Source organism: Schistocerca serialis, chromosome 12, assembly GCF_023864345.2.
Source record: "Schistocerca serialis cubense isolate TAMUIC-IGC-003099 chromosome 12, iqSchSeri2.2, whole genome shotgun sequence".
In the NCBI taxonomy this organism is placed as follows: domain Eukaryota; kingdom Metazoa; phylum Arthropoda; class Insecta; order Orthoptera; family Acrididae; genus Schistocerca; species Schistocerca serialis.
The window spans coordinates 39,017,959-39,045,420 of record NC_064649.1 but is presented as its reverse complement, the minus strand read 5'-3'; the positions used below and the strand labels follow the sequence as shown (position 1 = coordinate 39,045,420).

The following is a 27,462-nucleotide window of genomic DNA, read 5'->3' as shown; positions in this document are numbered from 1 at the left end:
GAAAAGCCCTAAGTTAATGCTTCTACCACTGAAAAGATAAGTGAAACCAGTATTAGTGTCAGCAATTTTGAGAAACAGTTGAAATCGTTGACACTGAATGAAGCTCTAGTGCCCAATGGAACTCCTGTTAGAGTCTACACAGAATCTGCAGCTGAGTTAGCCCCTCTTCTAACTATAATCTATCATATGTCCCTCGAACAAAAAACCGCACCCAGTTCTCAGAAAAAAGCAAAGGTCACACTCATCTACAAGAAGAGTAGTAGAAAGGATCCACAAAACTTCCTTCCCATATCCTCAACATCGATTTGTTGTAAATCTTAGACCATATTTTGAGTTTAAACATAATGAGGTATCTTGAACAGAATGACCTCCTCCATGCCAACCAGCACGGATTCTGAAAACATCGATCACGTGAAACCCAATTCATACTTTTCTCACATGACATACTAAAAGCTTTAGACCGAGGCAGTCAAATAGATGCATAATTTTTTTGATTACCACAATGAGTACCACATGTACGCTTATTGTCAAAAGTTCAATCATCTGGGATATCAAATGAAATTTGTGGCTGGATTCAGGACTTCTTGGTAGGGAGGACACAGGATGTTAACCTGGATGGAGAGTCATTATCAGATGTAGAAGTAATTTTGGGTGTACCCCAGGGAAGTGTGTTGGGATCTTTGCTGTTGATCTCATATATTAATAACCTTGTGGACAAGATTAATAGTAGCCTCAGATGATGTAGTAATCTACAATGAAGTTCCATCTGAAAGAAGCTGCATAACTATTCAGTCAGATCTTCATAAGATTTCAAAGTGGTGCAAAGATTGGCAGCTTGCTTTAAATGTTTAGAAATATAAAATTGTGCACTCCATAGAAACACACACACACACACACACACACACACACACACACACACACACACACACAGAGTCAGTATCCGATGACTACAATATCGATGAGTCACAGCTGAAACCAGGCAACTTATACAAATACCTGGGAGCAACACTTTGCACGGACATGAAACGTAATGGTCACAGAGACTCAGCTGTGGATAAAGCAAGTGGTATACTTCGGTTTACTGGTAGAATACTGGGGAAGTGCAATAAGGAGATTGCTTATAAATAACTCACGTAACACATTCTAGAATGTTGCATAGGTGTGCAGGACCTGTACCAAATAGGACTAATGGGGGATATTGAATGTATACAGAGAAGGGCAGCTTGAATGAATACAAGTTTGTCTGACTTGTGGGACAGTGTTACAGTTATGCTGAAGAAACTAAACTGGCAGACTCTTGAAGATAGATGTAAACTATCCTGAGAAAGTCTACTAACAAAGTTTCAAGACCTGGCTTTAAATGACAATTCTAGGAATATACTAAAATCCCCTATACACCGCACACATACAGATCGTGAAGACACCATGAGAATAATTACAGCATGCACAGAGGCTTCCATACAATCATTCTTCCCATTGTCCATAAGTGAATGGAATAGGAATAAAACCTAATAACTGATATGATGGGAGGTACCCTTTGCCATGCACTTCAAGGTGGTTTGCAGGGTATGGATGTAGATGTAAATGTAGATGCACATGCATGTGTGAATGACCCAGTGGCTTTGAAGGAATCTGTAACAACTGTAGAGACGTGTAAATATCACATTCAAAATGTGAGGACGTCCCATCAAACATCTCTTTTAACATGTAAAAGTGTGTATTAAATATTAACATACAATGTCTTGAATTAGTATTGTATCAGTATACCCCTGATTCTTAAAGAATCGAACCTCCAAGTAGAACTTATGATTGTATTTTGTTAGAAGTAGTTAAGTGCTCTCATTGTGAAACACAGAATTATTTGCACTACATTTTATGCAAAAACTAGTTTTTCGGGCATCTCATCACCCCTGAATTGTGTCTCATACAATGGTATAATTTTGGAAGTGTATTCAGAGATGTATGTAGATACTGTATCCAAAGTGTGTTGCAAATAGAGTTAATGGTAAGTGGCTGCCATTTTACTTCATGAACAGCAGAGATGTAGTAAATGATAAAAAAATTTTCCTTTCATCATTTTGCGTGTGTGGGTAGTGGGAGTGGCAGTGAGAAAGTTTCGAAATGTTTGAAATTACATGTAGAGTCTGTTAGAAGTTGCTAAGTGCTCTCATTCTCAAATACTGGAGGAATGTACTGTGAGCATTTGCTTGTTGTGAATCACTTTGCCTCGAGAGAAACACACAGTTTGTAACTGTAATACCTGTCTTATTACGTCAAACTTTTTAACCTAACAGCATTTAAAATTTTTAAATTCATAATGTATGCAACTTTGGAAAGCCCTGTTGCTGAGCAAGGAATTTTGATGATCAGTGGAAAAAGTATTTCAGTGAGTTTTTAAGTTTTTGAGATATGATGATATGTTTTTCAACTGTTTCTCAGATGGAAAAAGATTCAAACATAAAAAAAGGTGAAATATTGCCCTTGGAAGCTGTTAGATAGTCAATCTGGAAATGGTTCATGGTCACTTAGTAATACAGATTTCTTCTTACAGTAGGCCATGGGTGAAATTTTTGCCCAGCCACATGGCACCCTCTTTTTTATGTTATAATCAAATCTTACTTCTGACAGAGGACAATGAAACAGACTTGACTTTTTTTATAATTTACGACGAGAAAGATTGGAATAAACAAGATGATTGTTAAATCAGTTCTCAAATGATCACTCCGTCATTAGCCACATATGTACCTGCATCCACAACACCTGTACTATCAAATATCACCAAGCAAGAAGAAAGACTGCTTCCATAATTGTGGGAACATTACACACCCCACACGAACTGGCACAGCAGTCTATGTAAATGATAGCCACAGAGAGAGTGAGGGCCCACAATGTGGAAAATAACATTAAATTTATATTAGAAGAGGCAAATTAAGAGTAAAAAAGTCCCATTAAATGATGGGCTCTCTGGCGTGTCCCAAAATTTCTCTAGAAGCACTGGAACAGGAAAATAATTTTGGGAACAATGTGTCATTTTTATGTCGACAAACTCCTGAAAGGTCACCATGTTATTTATATCATTTATAACCAAAATAAGTTGCTTTCCAGACAGCACTCATAAGTTGACCACAATTACACATCTAATGCCATTAAGTTGTTAAAAAATATCTGTAGTTTTTTTAAAGTAAAATAAACAATTTTATAAAGAAAAGTATAACTAGAATGCCTCACAGTAGGAACCTGATTACTGAACCATTTGTATATTACCTGTTTCAGCTGCTTTCGAAGGAAGGTGGGAGTTAACAGCCAACTCTGGAACAAATCCCAGTACCTCATTAGTCTTTCCACCAGTGGGCTCAGTCACACCTCCAGCAGTGACAGGAAGCTCCGGAAGCAACAGTGCGGCAACACCATCATCCGAATCGCTCGAACTGTGCTTTTTACTATGACTCCGTTGCTGCTTCTTCTTCTTCTTTTTCTTCCTCTTTTTCAATTTCTTCTTCTTTTCTTTATGGCGCTTCCCATGTGACTTGTCCTTTGCTTTTTTTGCCTTAGACCTGGAGCGTGTCGACTTCTGCCCCTTATCCTTCCGCGTGCGGGATGGAGATCTTTCATCACCTGTGTCCTCGCCTTCGCTGCCAGCCTCGACCTGCTGTGCGTGTCCCTTCCGTTTCTTCCTGCTGCGTGCAGACACCTTTTCCTTGGCCTCACTGGATTCCGAAGAGCTTTCATCATCTGACGAAGTGCTGCTATCCGAAGAAGAGGACGAACTCGTAGCTGACCGTTTCTTCTGCCTGCTTTTTGACTTTTTATGTGAGTGGTGTCGTTTCTTCTTCTTGTGTTTCTTCTTCTTTTTCTTCTTTTTGGAAGCCTTCTTCGAGTGCCTGCTCTTGCGATGGTGCTTTTCGTCTGAATCTGAAGATGAAGAGCTTTCCGAACTACTGGAAGAACTACTGCTGCGAGAATTGTTCTGCTTTACCGACAGATCACTGCATGCACTTTCAGCAACAGCTAAGAAAGCACTGACCGACTCTGGTACACTCAATTTAGGACCAAGATTCACCGTTACAGGCTGTTTCATACTCGACTCACCATTTTCTTTCATCAGCTCATTTCCCTCTGTGACTTTGTCATTTCTGTTACATTCTGAATCATTATTTCGGCTGCTTTGCTGTTTCTCCTTCTCTGAAGAACTATGAGACCAAGTTGTGTCTTCCATTTCAACACGAGGAGCTTCATTGAGAGTGTCAGATCTATTGCTAATTTTGTTTGTAGTACCAGGATCTGGATGAATTTTTTTGGGGCTATCAGGATCCATCTGAATTTTTCCAAAACTTTCAGGATCCGGGCAAATTTTTTCAGGGTTGTCTGGAACAGGGCAAATTTTTTTGGGACTGCCAGGATCTGGACGATTTTTTTCAGAGCTGTCAGGAACCAGACGAACTGTTTTAGGACTGTCGGGCTCTGGTCGAATTTTTTCGGGACTGTCATTAATTGGCCGAATTTTATCAGGACTGTCAGGATAAGGGCGAATTTTTTCTGGACTGGCAGCAACTGGTTGAATTTTTTCAGGACTGTCAGGACCCAGCTGTATTTTTTTGGTACTCCCAGGCTCCAGCCGAATTTTTATGGGACTGTCAGACTCTGGCTGAATTTTTTTGGGACTATCAGATTCCTTTTTTTGGGGACTGTCCTGCACCGGGGTACCACCATCAATTTCCATCTGCTCATCACCTTGCGTGGTGTCATCCCCAGTGGCTTCGAAACTGACAGCCTTCATGAATTCTTCATACTCTGACGCGAGTTTTGTACTATCTGAAGGTTCCCCTTGACTGTTTTCCTCCTGCATGAACTGAGACAGTGGCTGTGGACCAATTAAGGCTGCATTCACACTACTTGATTTCTCAGTCACTGCCTCATTTTGCATCACTTTGTCCAAAGCTCCAGAAATTGAATCATTTAGTTTTACATTCTGTATATAATGGGAAGGCAGGGATTCTTCATCATCCTGAGTATGGGACCCATTAACTGGAGTGTGTAGAATGCTGTCAGTCTTGTGGGAGTGGCTGCCAGATGTCAGCGACCTGTCTTCCACGTCGGCATCTTCAGCAGATGTGCTGTCACTTGGTTCCTGCAACAATTAAAAAAAAAAAAAAAAAAAACACCTGAGTAAATGGGTCTGGTTGGAGGCGGGCTGCTGATTTGTTACTGGTAGGTTCAAACAACATGCAAGTTTTATGGACATACTCCAGGAACTCAAAAGAGAAAGCCTAAGAGGACACGAAGATAAGATATGAGAAATTAGGGCTCATTTGGAGGCATAAAGACAGTCATTTTTCTGTCGCTCTGGAACAAGAAAGCAAATGGCTAGTAGTGGTACGGTGTCCTCTCCACCACGTGCTGTATGGTGGGTTGTGGGGTATCTATATACATGTAGAGCTTAACAAACTAAACCAGTGGTTTGCAGCCTTTCTTACCCCATTATCCCTGACTTCAATCAGATATTAGCTAGTCTCCACCCTCCCCATTATCACCACCAACTTTAGCACCTAACTAAACATCAGAATGAAAAAGAATTTTCTTCAAACATTTATTTTTAAAATGATGAAAGAAAATTTATATTTGGTTTTTGTGTGTGTATTGTTAACCCACAAACTAATGAGTCAATCAGACAATTGGTACTCTTTGCTTCAAACAACATTTTTTATATCTGAGTTGTTCTCAGTCAGGGCGCGCGCACGCACACACACACACACACACACACACACACACACACAAATAAAAAAAAAAATTTTAAAAATCATGCTTCAACTCTATACAGTTACGTGTTTTAACAACAATATTGCTATTCCAGCTTGGACTTCCCAGTTACTTGTCTTTATTTTCATTGGTAGTCAAAATCTACTTTCACAGCTCTAAATAAATCTTGGATTCTGTATCATTGTGTGTGTGTGTGTGTGTGTGTGTGTGTGTGTGTGTGTGAGTGAGTGAGAGAGAGAGAGAAAGAGAGAGAGAGAGAGAGAGAGACGCGGGGGAAGCAATCCACAGTGCTCTGTGAGAGCTTCCTAGCACTGCTTCTCTGGTAAGAGAGCTAACTATCCCCAGTGAGGATAGACATCTGTTACAGGTCGTGCTTCTCCAGCACCACCACTCACCCTAGCAGCATTTGCTTCACCGGCAACACCCATTTAAAATGAACTAGCTATTATTATTATTTGTACATCACTTGACAGCTCCACTCCTTACTTATGAACTGACAGAAGCTGGAAAACTTCTGGCTCTTAATGCTTTGTGTTTGGCCACTCTGATAATAATTAGGGATGATGATGATCTTCATAAGATATTTCGCATTTGTTAAGTATATGTCTCTCTCTTTTTTTTTTTTTTAAGAGACCAAACAGCGAGGTCATCGGTCTCATCGTATTAGGGAAGAAAGTCGGCCGGCCCCTTTCAAAGGAACCATCCCGGCATCTGCCTGGAGCGATTTAGGGAAATCACGGAAAACCTAAATCAGGATGGCCGGATGCGGGATTGAACTGTCGTCCTCCCGAATCCGAGTCCAGTGTGCTAACCACTGCACCACCTCACTCGGTGTCTCATTTTTACCACCACTGATGTATTTCACAAAGCACGTTTGTAGTGAGTGGACTATGTGTAGGAACCTGTAGCTCCACACCACAATGTTACGTATTAATGCAAGCAGTTGAGAAATAAGTAAATATTGATCAGATGTAGAGTCAATATTAGAGCCTTATAAAATTAGTAATGACCCTTTAAAAAATAATTTAGTTCCATGACTGAAACCTAATTAGACACTTTTGGTTTTTACCCCTCAAAAAATTTCATGCCCCCCCCCCCTCCCCCCCAGGAGTAATTCCTCCAGTAGATGTTTTATACTTGCAAATGGTATGTAACATCAAGTTATTTGAGAAACGCTTAATATGTCATGTTGATTACTTTTAGAACGTGCCACCGAACTACATTTTAACAACGTATGGCCAACACAACTTCTGACTGTCAACCAAAATATGTCTGTTCAATAAAACCTTGAAAATGGCTTCACAGCTGAAACTGTGCAGTACTGAAACACACAAGAGTCAGCTAAGACAGACATCGGTCTTCACGCATTCTACAAAATGTGCAGATTCAATGGAGAAGTCCATTTTCTTCTCGTCAAGTACAAAGTGTTTTTTTTAAAGTGCAATTTTATGTGTCATTTCGTCAGAGTACTCCCAAATTAGTCTAGAGTGGCATTCAGTTTAATGACAGAGAGACAGCCTGACACGAAAAATACCCAGTAGTCCAGCAGTAACCGATCATCACTGCCGCACGGCAGACTGTGGGATGAGGGAAGCATACAAGGTGAAAAGGGCTGAGGCAGGCACGGAAGACAAGGCAAAGAAATGTTTACCAAACTTTCAAAATCTACTGTTTTTATGGACTGCATTAAAGACTGACCAGGAGCAAATCGTACATTAACAATACCGACACAGCTCCCTATAGTTATCGCCTTTGAGACAATTTCACAGAACTGCTAAGTGTTTCAGTTTCCATACTCCTCAACACTAACATCTACTATATTTTGCTGTGCTTTGGCATTTAACCACACAACCAACTCCAACACCCAGCATTTGTTCACCACATCTTCCTTTTCTGGCTCGCTCTGTCTCCCGTGCCAACCTACAATGTCGGTCTGCTACCACTGTGCGGCAGTAGTGACCATATGTTGCGGAAGTAATAATTCGTCTTCACATTTTGCTGTCTCATTAAAAATAGTTAGTTATTTGCATGTTCCATGGATAATTGTTGCAATCTTTCAGTATGATGTGGAATGAGTCAGTTTTGCAATTATTGCACACTTTCTCAGCAACAATAGTATGACTACATTTTCAGCATTTACGTGATTTTTTGAGTGACTTCCACCCTCCTTATCTCTCTCTCTCTCTCTCTCTCTCTCTCTCTCTCTCGACCCCTCCCCCCACGCCCTCCGTGGCAGCTGCTTACCGTAAATAAGACATGTCAAGTTGCAGACAGGCACAATTAAAAGATACTTCCATAAAGCCACGGCCTTCATCAGTAAAAGAGAGACACAGCATTCACACACACATGCAAGCACACCTACCTCTCTCTCTCTCTCTCTCTCTCTCTCACACACACACACACACACACACAATCACCAACTTCAGCATCTTGGGCTGGAATGCAACTATCATGAGGGATGCAAGCAGATATCTGGAAGGGGCAAGGAAGGGGAGGAAGGGATAGTAGTGTACCGGTGGGAAGTGAGACAAACACTGTCTGGTGGAGTGTGCAGGGACTACACTGCCAGCACGCACAGCGTCAGAAAGTTGTGGGGCAGGGAGGTGGAGTGGGGAAAAATGAGCAAAAAAGGAATGGGGTTGCTTTGGGGAAGGAGACCAGACAGCGAGGTCATCGGTCTCATCGGATTAGAGAAGGATGGGGAAGGAAGTCGGCCGTGCCCTTTCAAAGGAACCATCCCGGCATTTGCCTAGAGCGATTTAGGAAAATCACGGAAAACCTAAATCAGGATGGCCGGACGCGGGATTGAACCGTCGTCCTCCCGAATGCGAGTCTAGTGTCTAACCACTGCGCCACCTCGCTCGGTAGCAAAAAAAAAAAAAAAAAAAAAAAAAAGGAGAGGAACAGGGAAAGACGGGTGGATGTATTGAAAGACGGCTGCAAATAAACAGGATGGGAAATGAGAATGAGGAGGAGATGATCAGACAGAGAGGGTAGAAATTGTGGGGTGGAGGGTGGGGGGAAGTATGTTACCATAGATTCAGGCCAGGATAATTACGGGAGTGGAGAATGTGTTGTAAGGATAACTCCCATCTGCACAATTCAGAACAGCTGTTGGTCGAGGGACGGATCCAGATGGCTCAGGCAGTGAAACAGCCAGTGAAATCACCTGTGTTGTGTTCAGCTGCATGTTGTGCCACATGAATGTTTACTTTGCTCTTGGCCACATTTTGCCAGTGGCCATTCATCTTGGTTGACAGCTGATGCAATGATAGCAGCAGATCTGGTAAATGACATGGACGCTTTCACATGTGGCCTGGCCCCTGATGGGGTGGGATAAATCTGCGACAGGACTGTAATAGGGAGTGCTGGCTGGGTGGACTGGGCAGGTTTTGCACTTGGGTCTTCCACAGGGATATGATCCTTGTGGTAAGGGGCTGGGATTGTGAGTGGCATAGGGATTGAATAGGATGTTGTGGAGGTTGGGTTGGCAATGGAATACCTCTTTAGGTGGGGTGGGTAGCATTCGAGTAGGATGTTCCTCATTTCAGGACACGATGATAGGTAACAGAAGCCCTGACGAAGTGGTACAGTTGTTCCAGTCTGTGGTGATACTGGGTCATGGATGGGATATTACTTTGTGGCTGGTTCTTGGGGATGATGGGAGGATTGGGGGTGTGCAGCGAAATGGCATGAGAGATCTGTTTGCTGACTGGGTCTGGGGGATAGTGCCTGCCTGTGAAGGCCTTGGTGACACCCTCAGCATACTGAGGAAGGGAGTTTTTGTGCTGTAGAGACACCACCCCCGGGTGGCCAGGCTATATGGGGGGATTTTTGGGTGTGAAATGGATGACAGTTGTCAAAATGCAGTTACTGTTGGTGGATGGCCAAGAGCAAAATAGACCAGCCTGTGGCACAACATGCAGCTGAACACAAAACTCTCGATTTCAATGGCTGCCGAGCCATCTGGGCCCTTCCCTCGACCGACAGCTTTTCTGAACTGCACATATGGGAGTTATCCTTACGACATATTTTCCACTTCTTTAATTACCCCGGTCTCAACCTACAGAAACATACTGCCCCACACCCTCCACTCAACAGTTTCCACCCTCTCTGTCCTATCATCTCCTCCCCATTCTCATCTCCCACCCTGTTTATTTACAGCCCTCTGCCGAGGCATCCACCCGTCTTTCTCCGCTCCTCTCCTTTTCTGCTCACTTTTTCCCCACCTCCCTGCCCTACAACCTCCTACCACTGTGCCTGTTGGCAGTACTTCCCTGCACACTCAACCAGACAGAGTTCATCTCTCTCCCCATTCATTCACTAGTATCACATCCTTGCTGCTTTCATCCCACGTGCCAGTTGCATTCAGTTCTGAGGAGCTTAATGGTGGTCATGTGTGTGTCAGGGGGTGATTACTTGTGTGTGTGAATGGTGGGTGTCTCTCATTTACTGATGAAGGCTGTGGCCTGTGTGAAACTTGACATTTCTTCTTTATGATAAATAGCAATCTGTCTTTCCTTACATTGTTGATATTCCTACCTGGAGTTTCTACTGCATTCTTTAGATCGCAAGGTCAAATAATTTTATGACTAAACACCTCACTCCTTTCAGTCTCTCCTTCCCATCCTGCCTGATAAGTATCCCCTGATCTGGGGCTCTGGGCAACTTTTCGAAAACACCCCCTACTTCCAAAACCTCACCAGTTCTTTTCCTACAGCCTTCTTGCTTCCCCTTCCACCTTTCTGATAGAAGGAGCCACTGGCTCTGAAAGCTCGCAAATTTCCTTGACCTTGATGTGTGTGTGTGTGTGTGTGTGTGTGTGTGTGTGTGTTTTCCTTTCTGTGTCACACTAAGCCTGAGAGATGGATAGTGTAAATTAGTTCTCCTTCTAGCATTATATTTATTAATATTACTGTTTTTTTTTAAACTGTGATTGTCTGTTGACAATAAACTTTGTAAGTGAGTAAATAAACCATATTTTGATGCTTTTATCAGTATGCCCTACTGCTTCAAGAGCTGCCTAGAAGATGTTCTACAGTGGACACACAGACTATCTATATTACACACTTTTAGACAACGTAGTTTCCTATACGAGGAATTATCCCCAAATATGATGCCAAAAGACATTAGTGGATGAAAATAGGAACTGTCAACTTTTTTGACAGTTCCATATCCAAAAAATCTGGTATTATGCAGAAGTTGCAGAGTTTAGCTATTTACAAACATCTATAACGTGTGACTCTCAGTTCAGTTCTTATCAATATAATATTCTGTTAAATTTCCTGATTTACCCTCATGTATTATTTCTAATGCTATGATAAGGTCTTTTGCAGTCTCAGTTGCGTGTATTGTCATTTATCTGAAATCTGTGACAGCCCGTTTAAATCTAATAATGCTCTAGATTAATTTGGGTCAAATCTGTCGAGTCAGTATGGCTGCTTTATAAAAAATTTGATTGTAAAGAGCAACAAACTGATGTTTCCCATTGACACCGGGCATCACATAAAACAAGCAATCAGCAGTATTTGTTTAAGCTGACCATATCTACATACTGCACATACTGATCAGCTCTCTCTCTCTCTCTCTCTCTCTCTCTCTCTCTCTCACACACACACACACACACACACACACACACACACACACACACACACACACAGAGAGAGAGAGAGAGAAAGAGAGAGAGAGAGAAATGTTTGAGCAAAGATGTGTGGGAAAGAGATTGTAATTACATGCGGTTCAATAATTCCAGGCTGGGAATCCTCTTCAACTTCCATCTCAACTTCTTCTATCTTGTCTTCCTCTCCCTCCTTCTCCTTCTTCATCCTCACATTCATCTTTATCTTCTTCTTCTCCTTCTCCTCGTTCTCATACTGCTGCTCCTTCTCCTTGGCCCCCTCCTCCTCCTCATCGTCTTCCTCTTCATCCCCCTCTTCGTCCTCATCATCATCCTCATCCTCATCGTCATCTTCAGTCTCAACTCGTTCAAAGGGTCGGCGTTCGTCTTCACGTTCGTTGTCACCACTGTAGCCTTCTTCATGCTTTGCCCTCTCCTTTTTTTCATCTTCCTCTTCTGAAGCATCTTTGTGCGAGCGTCTGTCCGAGCCTTTGCCATTGCGATACTCGAAGCTGCTCCCATCCAGTCCACGGCTGCTGGAAGAATCGTGTTGTGCGGCACCTCTATCATCTGTGGGCACCACAACAAATATTTCAATTTAAACAGAAATGAGCAAAAAAATCATTGAAGATTATCAAAAGGGGGAGGGAAAAAAAAGAGCCAATGCAAATAGGAAAATAATTAATGATTATTTTTAACACAATTATTTTTGCTTTTACACTAAATTGTGGAAGTTTAATTCATTCATTAATTCAGACTGTGTTCTTTAAAGACCACCATGAAGAAGAGCATTCACAGATGTGGAATGAGTCGAGCTAACATTAATGGGCAGTAGCAGGCACTGCAGTCTACTTCTGTATAGTATACTCTAAACCAATACACAAAATATGCAGGCTATTCATTTCCATTGTATTATGAACAAAATTACAACAGCAAATCACGATTGGGGAGGTTCATGAAAAAACATGAAAACAGATGAAAGCTTAAAGAAAGGGCAAATAGACACAGGAAGTCATCGAAGAAAACGGAATCTACTATATTTGGGAAATAAAACAATGCAGGGGATTGCAGTAACAGTCAATCAGTAGAGTCTGGTGAAAACCAAACACACTATTGCATAGAAGCAACGTGAATGGTGAGAAGAAAAGTGGTGCCAATTTTGCAGATAAATCAATGACAGAAAATCGTGTGAATGGTCCTGCAGTGTAGAGTGAACCACAAACAAAATGTTATAAGAAAATTGATACTTAACAATAGACCTAAGTACATCGAAATCAGTACTACAAAAGATAGAAGCGTAAGATGATGGTTAATAATAGCTGCTACAAATTATTTAAAAAAAAACCTAACAAACTAGCACAAAAGCTTGAAAACAGATGAATTAAATAGCAATCACAAAGACTGACAGTGAGGTTACATAAGAAGAAATGATGGCCACAAGGGCTAATATAGCAATGAAAATAACCAATGTTTGGAAAAATTATAGGATATGAACTGATAAAAAATACTCACCATGTGGCAGTAGGAGAAAACACACATAAAAGATATGTAAATGTGCAAGCCTTCAGAGCCAGTCCGGTGGCTCAGTATTGTGGCAGAAGGGTTGAATGGAAAGGATGAGGGATGAAGGGAAAGGACTGGTTAGGTTTAGGAAATGGTGAGAGTTATGAAAGAGTTGTTCACAGCCCTAGATCAGGGGATGCTTACTGGACAAGAAGAGAAGGAAAGACTTCCCTAATCCAAGGGTCCAGGAAACTTTTCCATAAACCTCCCCCTTTTTTTTTTTTACCTTGTCAGTCCTTTCCCTTCATCACTCTCCCTTTTCCTTCAAGCCTAGTATTTCAAACAAACATTTACAAGTTAGTTATGAAGAAGACACAATATGCGCTAAAAAAGTAATCTATATCTGTAATGGCCACAAGATTTAAAGTATTAAACAGAAAGAAATTTTCCATTTGTTCAAGTATACCTTTGCTACAAATGTATGATGGAATATTTAACACTACAGACCTGGTATTGCCATAGGGTTAAAAGGCATTCCTTACAAATACATTTAAAACAATGCAGACTGCTATAATGGAAATTCCTGGATGGAAAATACATAAAATAAAGGAAAGGGAGCTACTTACCTATAGAGGAATAGTGTCTGGTGCACAGAACCACATAACAGAAAACATTTAACACTAGCTTTCGAGCTCTTGCTCTTTCTCTATTAAGGATACAGCTCTTTTTCCGTTAACAATATACACATTCAGACACACAACCACACAGACATCAAATCATCCAGGTCTGTGGCAATGGCGAGACAAGATTACTGAATGTTGATTATTGAAAACAGTTGTCTGTGTAGGTGGAGGTGGGGAGGAGGGTTGGAAAGGAAGAGCAAGGCAAGAAATATAATAGATAATAGATAGAGAGAGGGACAGGTGGGGGAGGAGGGGAAGGAAGGGTGAGGGAGGTGGTGATGGTAAGGGTGACAGGGAGGGAATAGAGAGAGAATGCACCTGCATCAAGTGTGTGTGTGTGGGGGGGGGGGGGGGGTAGTAGTAGGGGAGGTGAGGGAGGGGGTAGTGTGGGAGAGGGGTAGGAGGGGGGGGGGGGGGAGTGTGGTGGGAGAAGGCAGTCTGAATACGGAACATGTAACAAATCTTTACCAACTTCCTGGCCAGCATGGGAGCACGTTAGCACACTGCAGAGTATCCACTGCTGTTCACAGTAATCTCACACCCTATGAACCCTTTGACTGCTGGGGACGAGTTAACTCATCATGCCTCGCCATTCACCTGGCACGCCCGATGTGTTTAAGTGTGGCCCTTGGCTTTTACCTACAGCACTGGACGTGTTGACACACACCGCACCACCAGCCTTTGACACATACCGCACCACCGGCCTTTTCACCGCTAGGGATGTGTTTAGGCATGCTGAGTCACAGCTAGCCAAGCACGACAGACATATAAAAATGTAGAGCTGTCATTCCGTCCTGCTCTTCCAGTAGCTGTTCAGCGGTCTGACTGTATACTTCGAGAGAGTGTATATGTTTGTTGCTGTGTTCCCTCTCTGCAGAATTTGACTTTGCTTCCCGTAATTTCATCAATTTTCTTGTCTTCTATGGGAGAAATGACAGATCGCTGTGGTTGCACAAATGTAGAGATCCTGGATATGCTCAATAGCAACAGTGAGTGTGACTTATCTGATGTTGCTAACAGTGATGAGTCTTCAAGCTGTAGTCTCGAGGCTGTAGTCCTCAGCCATTTACATCAGGGGGGAGAGCAAGAATTACAATCAGCAGTTCCTCTGAATCCGAGGAATCAGAAAGTGACAGTGAAACGATTTGCAAAAGAGAGTGATTAAGTGACACGTTTTACTGGAAAGAAACTGATTTCCAGCCGTTAAACCTTTACTTTGATGACTTGAGTTCAGGACACAAATGTCAACTAGATACTGACCCAAGTATTTGTTCATTTCTTGTGATATTTATTTTTGAAGAGCTGTTGCAATTTATTGCAGACGAAACAAATTGTTTTTGAATTTACACTGGATAAAATACTACAGAATCGGTGAATTCTCGACTGGCAAAGTGGAAAGACACTGGACTTGAGAAAATGTATTGTTTCTTTGCTATTTGCCTTCTAATGGCCCAAGTTAAGAAGTTAAAATTAAGTGATTATGGGCCCAGGGATACACTTTTGAACACACCCGTTTTCAGCAAAATTATGTCCCTACAATGTTTTTATCTACTTCTGAGAATGCTACACTTCAGTGATAACTCTGTGAGTACTGGAAGCGACAAGTCATTTAAAATTAGGATGATTGTTGACAAATTTCGTAAGACATATCGTAATTCATTTTGTCCACATCACAAGCTTTGTATATATGAGAGTCTCTTGCTGTTCAAAGGACTATTATCTTTTAAGCAAATTGTTCCAACCAACCGAAGTAGATTTGGAATAAAAACATTTGTACAGTGTGACTGTCAAAGTTGATATACTTTGAATTTTATTGTATATACAGGCACAACAACAGAAATTTGGTTTCACAATTTAGGGAAAAGTGGCGACGTAGTGTCAAGGCTTACGGGACCATATTTGGAACAGGGTCATATTCTATATGCCGATAATTGATACTCCAGCCTGGATTTGTTCCTCTGGCTTCACAACCATGGAACAACGACATGTGGCACTGTTGGTAAGAATAAGCACAACATGCCAAAACTGCAGAAGCAATTAAAACGAGGAGAAGCTGAGTTTCAGCCCACTGACAAGATCCTTGCTATCAAGTAGTGTGATAAGAGAGAGGTGTGCATTTTGACCACAAGTCACACAACACAAATGGTTGAAACAGAGAAAACTAACAGAAATATTGGTGAAAAAATAAAGAAACCGTAATGTATTGTTGATTACAATTCGATTATGGATGCAGTTGACTGTCGTGACATGTTCCTGAGCTCACTAGGGGAGGCCGCCAATTGTGAAATTCAGATTCGATTCATACTGCGCATAATAAAAGCTAATGCCCAGAGGTGTAATGTGGCAAAGCACCAAGATGCACTTCTCAGCCGTTGTCGAGAAAATCGACAGTTAATAGAAACCGTTGCGGTGAAATACTCTCTACGGTGTATAACTTCCTATAGCGTTGTGGCGCAGCGGTAAGCGCTAGGGTTCGTAATCCAAAGGTCGCTGGATCGAATCTCGCGCCATGCAATTTTTTTTTTTTTTTAGTATTTGTTTTTTGTAATTCAAATATACATATATCATGGGGTCTCTAATTCGAACGTTTGACTTACACTATACGTATTCGTTTCGGAATATCGTTTCTACGTCTTCCGTTAACCACACGTGTAAACATTATGAAGACAATTAATAACATTTGTGAAATACAACTTTGTTTGCAGAAAACATAATCATGTTCGAAGTCGCCAGTTTTTCCACGACAAATGACTTTCAACAACTTATTATATGCATAATTGTTGAAACTGATTGCCGGGAGGAGGAGGGAGGAGATTAGTGTTTAACGTCCCGTCGACAACGAGGTCATTAGAGACGGAGCGCAAGCTCGGGGGAGGGAAGGATGGGGAAGGAAATCGGCCGTGCCCTTTCAAAGGAACCATCCCGGCATTTGCCTGAAGCGATTTAGGGAAATCATGGAAAACCTAAATCAGGATGGCCGGAGACGGGATTGAACCGTCGTCCTCCTGAATGCGAGTCCAGTGTGCTAACCACTGCGCCACCTCGCTCGGTGATTGCCGGGAATTTCGAATCTCGCGCCATGCAACTTTTTTTTAGTATTTGTTATTTGTAATTAACACACACACACACACACACACACACACACACACACACACACACACACACACACACACACACATATATATATATATCGACTGACATCTCAGCCCAAACTCTTTGTCTTTAAATACGTCTGCTTGTGTCTGTATATGTGTGGATGGATATGTGTGTGTGTGTGTGTGCGCGAGTGTATACCCGTCCTTTTCTCCCCCCTAAGGTAAGTCTTTCCGCTCCCGGGATTGGAATGACTCCTTACCCTCTCCCTTAAAACCCACATCCTTTCATCTTTCCCTCTCCTTCCCTCTTTCCTGATGAGGCAACAGTTTGTTGCGAAAGCTTGAATTTTGTGTGTATGTTTGTGTGTCTGTCGACCTGCCAGCACTTTTTTATTTATATGTATATATATATATATATATATATATATAAAAATAACAAATACTAAAAAAAAAAAAGTTGCATGGCTCGAGATTCGATCCGGCGACCTTCGGATTATGAACCCGAGCTCTTACCGCTGCGCCACGACGCTGTAGGAAATTACAACTCGTAGAGAGTATTTCACCTCAACGGTTTCTTTTAACTGTCGATTTTCTCGACAACAGCTGAGAAGTGCATCTTGGTGCTTTGCCACATTACACCTCTGGCTATGAGCTTTTATTATGCACAATATGAATCGAATCTGAATTTCACAATTGGCGGCCTCCCCTTGTCAGTGGGACCAGTGCGTAAGACTGTGAAATAATACAAGAAATATTTTTTCCACATTCTGGATTTGTGCATTCTAAATGCTCATGCTCACCACCAGTCGATAACAGGACAAAAAATGACACTCGCAAAGTTTCACCTTTCTCTCCTAAGGGAGATTGTAGAAAAATATGCTACAGAACAGATAAAAGCTGGTATAGGAAGGTGCTACTATGACGAGAATCCTCTGCGATTCACAGGGAGACTTTTTCCGGCCATTATTGTGAATGAACATTCGCAGAAAAGTATGCTAATGCACAGATGCAAGGTTTGCATGAAATATAAAGTTTGCTGGGAAATTAAATACCAATGCCAAACTCACAACTTTCCATTATGTGTTGTACCCTGCTTTGAGAGTTTTCATACAAAGAAGCAATACTAATCAGTGGGAACTAAACCTGATAAAATTTATTGACACTTCTGAATGAATTTAAAAAAGGGCAAAAAGTGTAAAAAATATGTAAACCTAATTCTAATTTCGTCAGTGCCAGTCCAAAAGACCGAATCGAAAAGAAGGATGGGAAATAGAAGTAACAGGTGTAAAATTATTCAAACAATGCCTTCTTCTTCTGTAGCAGTTTTCTGGCAAATGAATGGACTTTGTGACTGAGATGGTGCAATATCTGTACCGTGGCAAATGTAATTATGTTGAGTACATTGCACCAGTATAACAAAACCCATATATTAATCAATGTACAACACATTTAAATTTTAACATGTATCACAGACAGTTATATTTTTTTCTTCTCATGAGTACAAGTACAGGGTGTACATAAGTCTGGGAACACTTTCAATTATTTATTGCACAAGGACCAGCCATTGTACAGATATCATACATATGTCATTTTCAAGAGAAAACCTGAAAGCTTTTTTTCATGTATACTGCCACAGCGCAGTTTGGTAATTTGCTGATAGTCAGCACTAGTCGCAAACATGGCAAGTTCAGGTGCAGAGCGAGCTTTCTGTGTGCTGAAGTTTGACAAAAACAAGTGTGCTACACCTGTTCAACGGATGTTTAGAACCAAGTACGGTACGAAGCCACCAACAAGGAAGGCCATTTACTACTGGCACAACAAATTCATTACGACGGATTGCTTGTGCCCAGCGAAGAGAAGCAGATGTTCTAGTGTGAGTGAAGTGAATGTGGAGCCATGTTTGTGACTAGCAGCGACTATCGGCAAAATTAGCGAACTATGCTGTGGAGGTATACATTGGGGGGAGGGGGAACCTTTCAGGGTTTCTCTTCAAAATGCAACATGTATGAAATCTGTACAAGGTTTAGTTCTTGTGCAATAAATAACCGAAAGTGTTACCAGACTTTATGTACACCCTCTATAGATCACATTCGGTCTACTTGTACAAAATCTGTTTTCCATAACTGATTTCAAATGCCTTTTATCAACGAGAAATAACATGCCAAAGTTAAAACTCTGTTCTCAGTGCAATTTTTCTTGCTGCTTTGCTTCTGTTGTTAGCCAATATTAGAAATTACACTCACTGTTTTGGGGAGGGTGGGGGGCTTCAAATTGGTTGTTCGAATGAGACTGGCTTTGAAGCATTAATTTTAACGGTATTTGTGAAAGAGGTATCGAATATACTATGCTTTCATCTTTTCATAAAAATCAACATCTTTTTGACTAATTTGTAGATTACTGGAAAATAGCAGGGGAATAAAAATTTTGATTCCATATCTTTGCACTATCAATCTATTGCACTCTAAATTTCATTTTCATCATGCGTTCACTCTACTAAATATGCAAATCTTAAGTTTACACTGTTTTCAAGCCTGATTTTCCCACCCGACTTTCATTCCAATTATTCAGCTCGGAATCTCAAGATATTACAGCTCAAAGTCACCAAAAATTCACACTGGCTCTGCGTGAGTCCGGTCCCAGTGGTGGCTCCGGGGGACAGGCACTGAGGTGGTGGTTGTTGGGGTGTTTAAGGGGGACTAAACAGCTAAGGTCATCAGTCCCCCATTCCAAAAAAAAAGGCGAGACAGAAACGCACGAAACAGGTAAAACCCCAAGGGGAAGGAGACTCCCCCCCAGGCCCTAAAAGAACACAAACGCGGTAACGAACACTACAGACATGAAGACACCAGACAAAAGGAAACAGAACAAAAGAAGATGACCGGAGACTGGTTGACTGACAACAACAACAAATAAGGGAAAGAGTCAACCAACTGACTACACACTAAAATCTGCAACCAAATACGAGAGACTCGAGGACAAGAGACACACAAAGGGAAAGGAGCAGGACCTCCCTAAATGGAACAATAAAAAGGACTACCACGGATAAAATTTAAAACGTCATCAGCCACGGAGGCATTGTCGCTTAAAACCAAAGGCAAAGTGCCCGGGAGATTACAAGACTGCCGGAGGGTGCGCAGTCGGGGACACTCCAATAAAATGTGGGCGACCGTCAGCCGGGACCCACACTGACACAGGGGGGGATCCTCCTGATGCAAAAGATGGCCGTGCGTCAGGTATGTATGGCCGATGCGCAGCCGACACAGGATAACAGAGTCCCTGCGAGAAGACCGCCGGGAGGAGCGCCACACATCGGTCGTCTCCTTGACAGCCCGCAGTTTATTAGGCGCCGTCATGCCTCGCCACTCAGCAGACCACACCCCAAGCACCTTACGGCGCAACACCAGCTGGTGATCGCGAGCTGTGAGGCCGATCTCCAAAGCTGGGGCGTCGATCGCCCCTTTGGCCAACCTGTCAACACATTCGCTCCCCGGGATGCCAACATGACCTGGCGTCCAAACCAAGACCACCGAATGACCAGAATGGGCAATGGCGGAAACAGACTCCTGAATAGAGGACACCAGAGGAGAAGAGGGATAGCAGCGGTCGATGGCCTGAAGGCTGCTCAGGGAGTCACTGCAGATGACGATGGATCTACCTGAGCAGAAACGCATATGCTCAAGAGCGCGTAAGATGGCCACCAGCTCTGCAGTAAAAATACTGCAGCCAGCCAGCAGGGACCGTTGCTCAACATGGGCAGCATGAGCAAAAGCGTAGGCAGTGCGACCATCAGCCAGGGAACCATCAGTGTAGACAGGCTCACAGCCTGGAAATGAGGTGAGGAGCGCAAGAAAACGGCGACGGAGGGCCACAGGCGGAACCGAGTCTTTTGGGTCCCTGCGCCAAGTCCAGACGGACGGACGACCGGGGCAAACACCAGGGAGGCGTAGGTGCACGGACCCGGAAGGGAGGCAGAAGAGGGAATGACCCCAGTTCCGACAGCAGGGACCGGATGCGGACAGCTACGGAAAGCCCAGACCTAGGTCGCCGTTCGGGCAGATGGAGGACCATGGCAGGGAAAAGCAGGCGACGATTGGGATGGCCTGGCGAGCAATGCACGTGGACAGCATAGTCGGCGAGCAGACGATGGCGGCGAATCCGCAGTGGGGGAACCCCGGCCTCCACCAGTAGACTATCCACAGGGCTAGTGCGAAAAGCGCCAGTGGCAAGCCGAACCCCACAGTGGTGTATGGGGTCTAACAACTTCAACACTGAGGGTGACGCAGACCCATAGGCGAGGCTCCCATAATCAAGCCGGGACTGCACAAGGGCTCTGTACAATAGCAGCAGCGTGCAGCGATCTGCACCCCAAGACGTGTGGCTAAGGCAGCGGAGGGCGTTGAGGTGCCGCCAGCATTTTTGCTTCAGCTGAGTAACATTGAGGAACCCATGTGAGCCGGGCATCAAACACGAGTCCCAAGAAGCGGCAAGTGTCCACCACTTCAAGCAGGTGGCCGTCGAGGTAAAGTTCAGGATGAGGGTGGACCGTCCGACGCCTGCAGAAGTGCATAACTCGAGTCTTGGGTGCAGAGAACTGAAAACCATGAGTCAGAGCCCATGATGCTGCCTCGCGAACGGCGACTTGCAGCCTGCGGTCGGCGACTCCCGTAGTCGTGGAGCTAAATGAGATGCAGAAGTCGTCGGCATACAAAGAAGGAGACACCGACGACCCCACTGCTGCAGCCAGACCATTAATGGCCACTAGAAATAAGGAGACGCTCAACACTGAGCCCTGCGGGACCCCATTTTCCTGTATATAAGATGAACTAGAGGTGGCACCGACTTGCACCCGGAAAGAGCGGCGCAATAAAAAGGTTTGAAGAAAAGCCGGGAGCCGACCACGAAGACCCCACTCATGCAACGTGGCGAGGATGTGATGCCTCCATGTGGTGTCATACGCCTTCCGCAGATCGAAAAATACAGCAACGAGATGCTGACGTCGGGCAAAGGCCGTACGGACAGCAGATTCCAGCCGCACCAAATTGCCCACTGCAGACCGGCCCCGACGGAAGCCACCCTGGGATGGAGCGAGGAGACCACGCGACTCAAGGACCCAACACAAACGCCGCCCCACCATACGTTCGAGCAATTTGCACAAAACGTTGGTGAGGGTAATGGGACGATAGCTGTCCACCGCCAGTGGGTCCGCACCGGGCTTCAAGATGGGGACAATAATACCCTCTCGCCATTGCGACGGGAACACGCCTTCGCTCCAAATGCGATTAAATATCGCGAGAATGTGTCTCTGGCAGTCCCTGGAGAGATGCTTCAGCATCTGCGCGTGGATGCAGTCTGGGCCTGGTGCTGTATCAGGGCAATCGGCGAGGGCAGCGAGGAATTCCCTCTCGCTGAAATGAGCATTGTATGTTTCAGAACGACGCGTGTGGAATGAGAACGGCGTCCGCTCGGCTCGCTCCTTTAGAGAGCGAAAGGCGGGGGGATAAGATGCAGTCGCAGAGCTCTGAGCAAAGTGCGCGGCAAGCCGTTCAGCAATGGCGGCAGCGTCCGTGCAGACAGCGCCGTCCACGGAGAGCCCAGGGACACCCATAGGGGTCTGGTATCCATAAATCCGCCGGATCCGGGACCACACAAGTGAGGGGGAGACATGGGAGCCCAAGGATGAGACATACCTCTCCCAGCACTCCTGCTTACGCCGTGCAATAAGACGACGGGCCAAGGCACGAAGCCTCTTAAAGGCGATGAGGGTCTTGAGAGACGGGTGCCGCCTATGACGCTGGAGAGCCCGCCGACGGTCGCGAATAGCCTCAGCAATCTCCGGCGACCACCAGGGTACAGCCTTCCTCCGAGGGAGGCCAGAAGATCGGGGGATGGCAGCCTCGGCCGCTGAAATGATGGCCGTGGTTAAAACACGGACCACCTCGTCAATGTCACCCTGTGGGGGAGACTCAATGGCTGCAGCAGAAGTAAAAGCCGGCCAGTCTGCCCTGTGGAGAGCCCAGCGGGGCAGGCGCCCAGAAGAACGACACTGGGGTAGTGACAAATAGATGGGAAAATGGTCACTACCGCACAGGTCAGGGTGCACCCTCCAGTGGAGGGATGGGACAAGTCCGGGGCTGCATAGAGAGAGATCAATGGCCGAGAACGAGCCATGGGCAACACTGAAATGCGTGGAAGCACCGGTGTTCAAGAGGCTAAGGTCGAGCTGAGCCAACAAATGCTCCACGGCCCGACTGCGGTCATCAGAGACAGTCCCAACCCATAGAGGGTTGTGGGCATTGAAATCGCCCAGAAGCAGCAATGGTGGCGGGAGTTGAGCCAGCAGCGCAGCCAAGACATGTCGGGGGAGCTCCCCATCCGGAGGAATGTAAACAGAGCAAACAGTAATAGCCGGCGAGAGCTCAACCCTGGCAGCAACTGCCTCTAAAGGCGTCTGAAGAGGTACTGGCGAGCTACAGACAGAGTGGTGAACAAAGAGGCAAACCCCACCTGACGCTCGTTGACAGGCAGCACAGTTCTTATAGTATCCCCGATAACCGCGAAGGGCGGGGGTCCACAGTGCAGGAAACCAAGTTTCCTGCAGAGCAATGCAGAGAACAGGGGAATCACTCAGAAGCATCCGGAGCTCAGGCAGGTGGCGGAAATAACCGCCGCAGTTCCATTGGAGAATGGAAGCAGGAAGGGACTGGGAGGGCGTGAATGCGACTAAGAGGCAGACAGCGCTTCAGAGCCAACTGCCGCCACCGAGGGAGAGTCAGTTGAGTCCATAGGAGAGGCCCCCAAGGGTTCCGTGAGGGCGAGATCCGCGGCAGAGGCGAGGATCTCCACCTCATCCCCAGAGCCAGCGGTGCTGAAACCGCCGGAACGTCCTTCTTCTTGGACACATGCCGTTCCTTCTTCTCACGTCGGCCCTTAGGGTGAGAGGGCTGGGAGAGCTTCTCTGAAGGAGCGTCGGAGGCTGACGACGACGCAGAAGCCCTACGACCAGCAGGTGGCGGAACCTTCAGCCACTGGCTGACATCTGGCTGGGAAGGAGAAGAAACGGAGGAAGGGAGAGCCCCGAGGGACCCCTTCCGCGAGAGAGGAACCGGCGGAGGCAACGCCGGCGGAGAAGGAGGGGGAGGAATCGAGCCTCCCGGTTGTGGAGCAGATGTCACTCCCGAAGTAAGCGTGGGGGGAGCGACAGAAGAGGGTTTGCCCCCAACTGCTAAGGGGGCAACAGAGGAAGGCTTGCCCCCAGACACGAGGGGGGCAGACAGAGATACACGGCCCCGAGGGCCCACTGAAGGCGGCACAGATGAGGCGACAACCGTTGCTCGCGTGGGCGACGATAACGTGGCTGCAGCATAAGATGGTCGAATGGAAGCAGGATACAACCTTTCATATTTCAGTTTTGCCTCTCGATAAGTAAGCCGGTCCAGGGTCTTAAATTCCATGATCTTCCGCTCCTTATGAAGAACGGGGCAATCCGGCGAGCATGGAGAGTGGTGCTCCCCACAGTTGACACATACAGGCGGAGGCGCACATGGAGAATCGGGATGAGAGGGGCGTCCGCAATCTCGACATGTAGCGCTGGATGGGCAACGGGAGGACATATCCCCAAACTTCCAGCACTGGAAGCACCGCATCGGGGGAGGGACGTATGGCTTCAACGGTAAACCATCACCTTGACCTTCTCGGGCAAGACAGCACCCTCGAAGGCCAAGATAAAGGCACCGGTGGCCACCCTGTTAGCCTTGGGCCCTCTATGTACACGACGGACAAAATGTACACCACGTCGTTCCAAGTCGGCTCTCAGCTCGTCATCGGATTGTAACAAGAGGTCACGATGGTAAATAATCCCCTGGACCATATTTAAGCTACTGTGGGGAGTGACGGTAACAGGGACGTCACCCAGCTTATCGCACAAGAGCAACGCTCGTGACTGGGCTGGGGAGGACGTCTTGAGGAGGATGGACCCATTCCTCATTTTAGACAACCCCGCCACTTCCCCAAACTTATCCTCCAGGTGTTCCACAAAAAACAGAGGCTTCGTCATAAGAAAGGAGTCACCATCAGTCCTGCTGCAGACAAGGTATTGCGGTACGTAAGGCTCCCGCTTGGCACTAGATTGGCGTCCCTCCCATGGCGCAGCCAACGAGGGGAACGACTGAGGGTCATATTGTGCAGCATCAAAGTCTACTCTACCACGCTTAGAGACACTGGTGGCCGTGCGACCACCAGCTTGGTGTGATTTATTGCGCTTCATTGCGCCACATCCGCCCAGATGCCACCTACTCCGAACGAGGGCTCTCCCCAAGGGCGCCACCCAGCCAAAGCAACGGGTACCTGGCCGATATCCCGTTGCCTGGAGTCCTCGTGCCCCAGACAAGATGGGCACATACTCCTTGGCATGCATGGGGAGGGAACAGCTCTGGCATCTGTAGTGCGATCCCTGCGTGGTCAGGGGGCTACCACCAAGAGGGTACATGACAACCCCACCACAACGGACTGGCTACCGTGCTGGATTTTAGGTGTTGAAAGGGTCCACAGTTGTCGTAGGCGCTAAGAAGAAGAGTACGCACAAGGCGAGAAGGAGACAACCCAGAAGATGTTGGGCGTAGTCCCCCCCACACGACAATAGGTAACATGCAAGATGGTGGAGCATGATGGACCAATAGAAAAACACCACGTAAGGTGTCCTTCCCCAAATGGCACGCACTAACAACGGAAATTTGGAAAAAAAAAAGGAGGTCAAACCCAAGAGGGGAGCATCACAGAAGGCCGAAACGTTTGAGACTCCTTTTAGTCGCCTCTTACGACAGGCAGGAATACCGCGGGCCTATTCTTACCCCCGAACCCGCGAGGGGGGGACAGGCACTGAGCACAGGTAGCCTGATTACACCACAGGCCGCAGTGCCTCTGTGCATCAAGCAGATGGTGTGGCTCCAGCACTCAAAGGGTTAAGAACAATGTCTGACTTTTCATATATCCAGGAGACCGCAATGAATCACAGTGACTTCAATGTAATTATTGTATTTGAATAAAAGTGTCATTTGTGTTTGTCACAATACATATTTCTTTCAGTTGCCTTCTGCACTATATTGCAACAGTTCCTTCTATGTATTGTCCAAGTTTCACTTAGCTGTGTTACTCGACAGTGACATATCCTGAGAAAGTTACTTTCGTCCTAAGTCTTGCACACCACCGTATGTTTAATACACGTAAAGGCAAAAATACTATAACAAACTTCTGACCAGTGCCAGACAGTGGCCCTTATAGACTGAAACTAGTAGCAACTTAATATAGTTTTTATAGCACCTGACAAAGCTACAAGAACTGGTTTTTAATTAAAGAATATATTGGTACTGACATGATCAGAAACTGTGAAACAGGCCTGTCTTCTTGCAAATTCACAATTTCCCAATTTATAATTTTCTCAACTGAACTTTTCTCTTGAAGATTTAAAATCATACATACCATCAGGCTCACTTTTATCTGCTGCAGTAGTCGAATAATCGAAGTCATCACTCCAGCTGCCCCGCGTCCTCCGTGGCGACACCGACAGTGCCGTCTCTGCCCTGTCAAATCTATTTCTCTGTTCACGCTCTTCTCCATACTCTCCATTTGCTTCCTCTTCCTCTTCCTCTTCTTCGTAGTCACTGTCCCAACGGGAGCGGACGGTGATGCGTTCAGCCCTCGGCGACACCATCGGCACGCTCCCCACACGAGAAGAGCTCTCTTCACGGCGAGACTCAGACCGCACCCTGAATCTCCTGTGCGAGACCTCCGGCGAAGTGCTGAAGTCACGCTCCTTGTCACGGTCATGGTCGCGGTCTCGATCTGATGCACTGCCCCTCATCGTAGGGGGCTCCCTCTGGCTGCCGGATGTGGTAGCCACGGCAGATGCAGAGTCTCCTGACCAGAGCTCCCTAATCTGTGAGACAGGCCAATGGGAGAGTCTCAAACTAAGCATTAAATTAATCTACAAAGTGATATCCTCTTGCCAGTATTATAGTTCAAGCCTTAATAAGCCAATATGAGAAACCCTGTCCTACAAAAGGACCAAAGAACTTAAATACTTGGGAGCAATTTTCAAGAAACATACACCAAGTATTTCCCTGAGTTTTCCATGTGGATAGAATATTCCATCACTTTTTGGGTGTGTATCTAGGACAGCAGTATTTCTGTTTCCCATAACCACACTGCCTTCTTGGAAGTGAGTACCTGGTGACTGAATTTAGGTTCCCTTGACACAATGATACACTGCGGAGTAAATAAGCGTGCATTACAGGGAGTACAGGTGGAGCAAGAGTCACACATAAAACTTTGTGTATCTAAGAACTATAGCAAATGCTGAGGCAGAAAATCCATAGTGTTCATGTACTATGTAGTTAATTACTAAAATCATGACACATGTTATGATGTCAGGCAATGAAGATTAGAACAATATATTCTCTGAGACTGCGGATGTAAAATGGATATGCTGAATCAACTCTAGCTATGTTTTATTCTTAAATGCATTACATTTTATCTATTAGTGACACTCTCGTGCTGACTGTCATATCTGATGCAAGTGCCTTTACTTCACAGTATATCACTGTGTCAAATGGTTTTCATTCAGTCTCAAACTCACCCCAAAGATGGCTGCACAGTTATCAGCCGAAATAAAGCTGTCACAAATGCACACTAAAAAGATTATGGAATAACACACATAGTATCGGGCAGCGATCAGCAAACAAACTTAGGTTATGAGCCAGAAATCAGTAATGAGGTAACTGCTACAGTCGAACGAACATTCTGTTGAGAAAAT

The 27,462-nt window shown here is 45.1% G+C and overlaps 1 protein-coding gene across 1 annotated transcript in view; it reads right to left on the bottom strand.

The window, feature by feature from the left end:
• The window catches only part of LOC126428404 (serine-rich adhesin for platelets-like), a 290,438-nt gene that overhangs the window by 228,822 nt on the left and 34,154 nt on the right, over positions 1 to 27,462 (bottom strand). The window contains exons 4-6 of the mRNA XM_050090325.1: positions 26,130 to 26,586; positions 11,490 to 11,944; positions 3,265 to 5,128 (exon numbers count right to left, since the gene is read on the bottom strand). Coding sequence (XP_049946282.1) covers positions 3,265 to 5,128; positions 11,490 to 11,944; positions 26,130 to 26,586 — 2,776 coding nt within the window. The remainder of the gene's footprint in view (positions 1 to 3,264; positions 5,129 to 11,489; positions 11,945 to 26,129; positions 26,587 to 27,462) is intronic.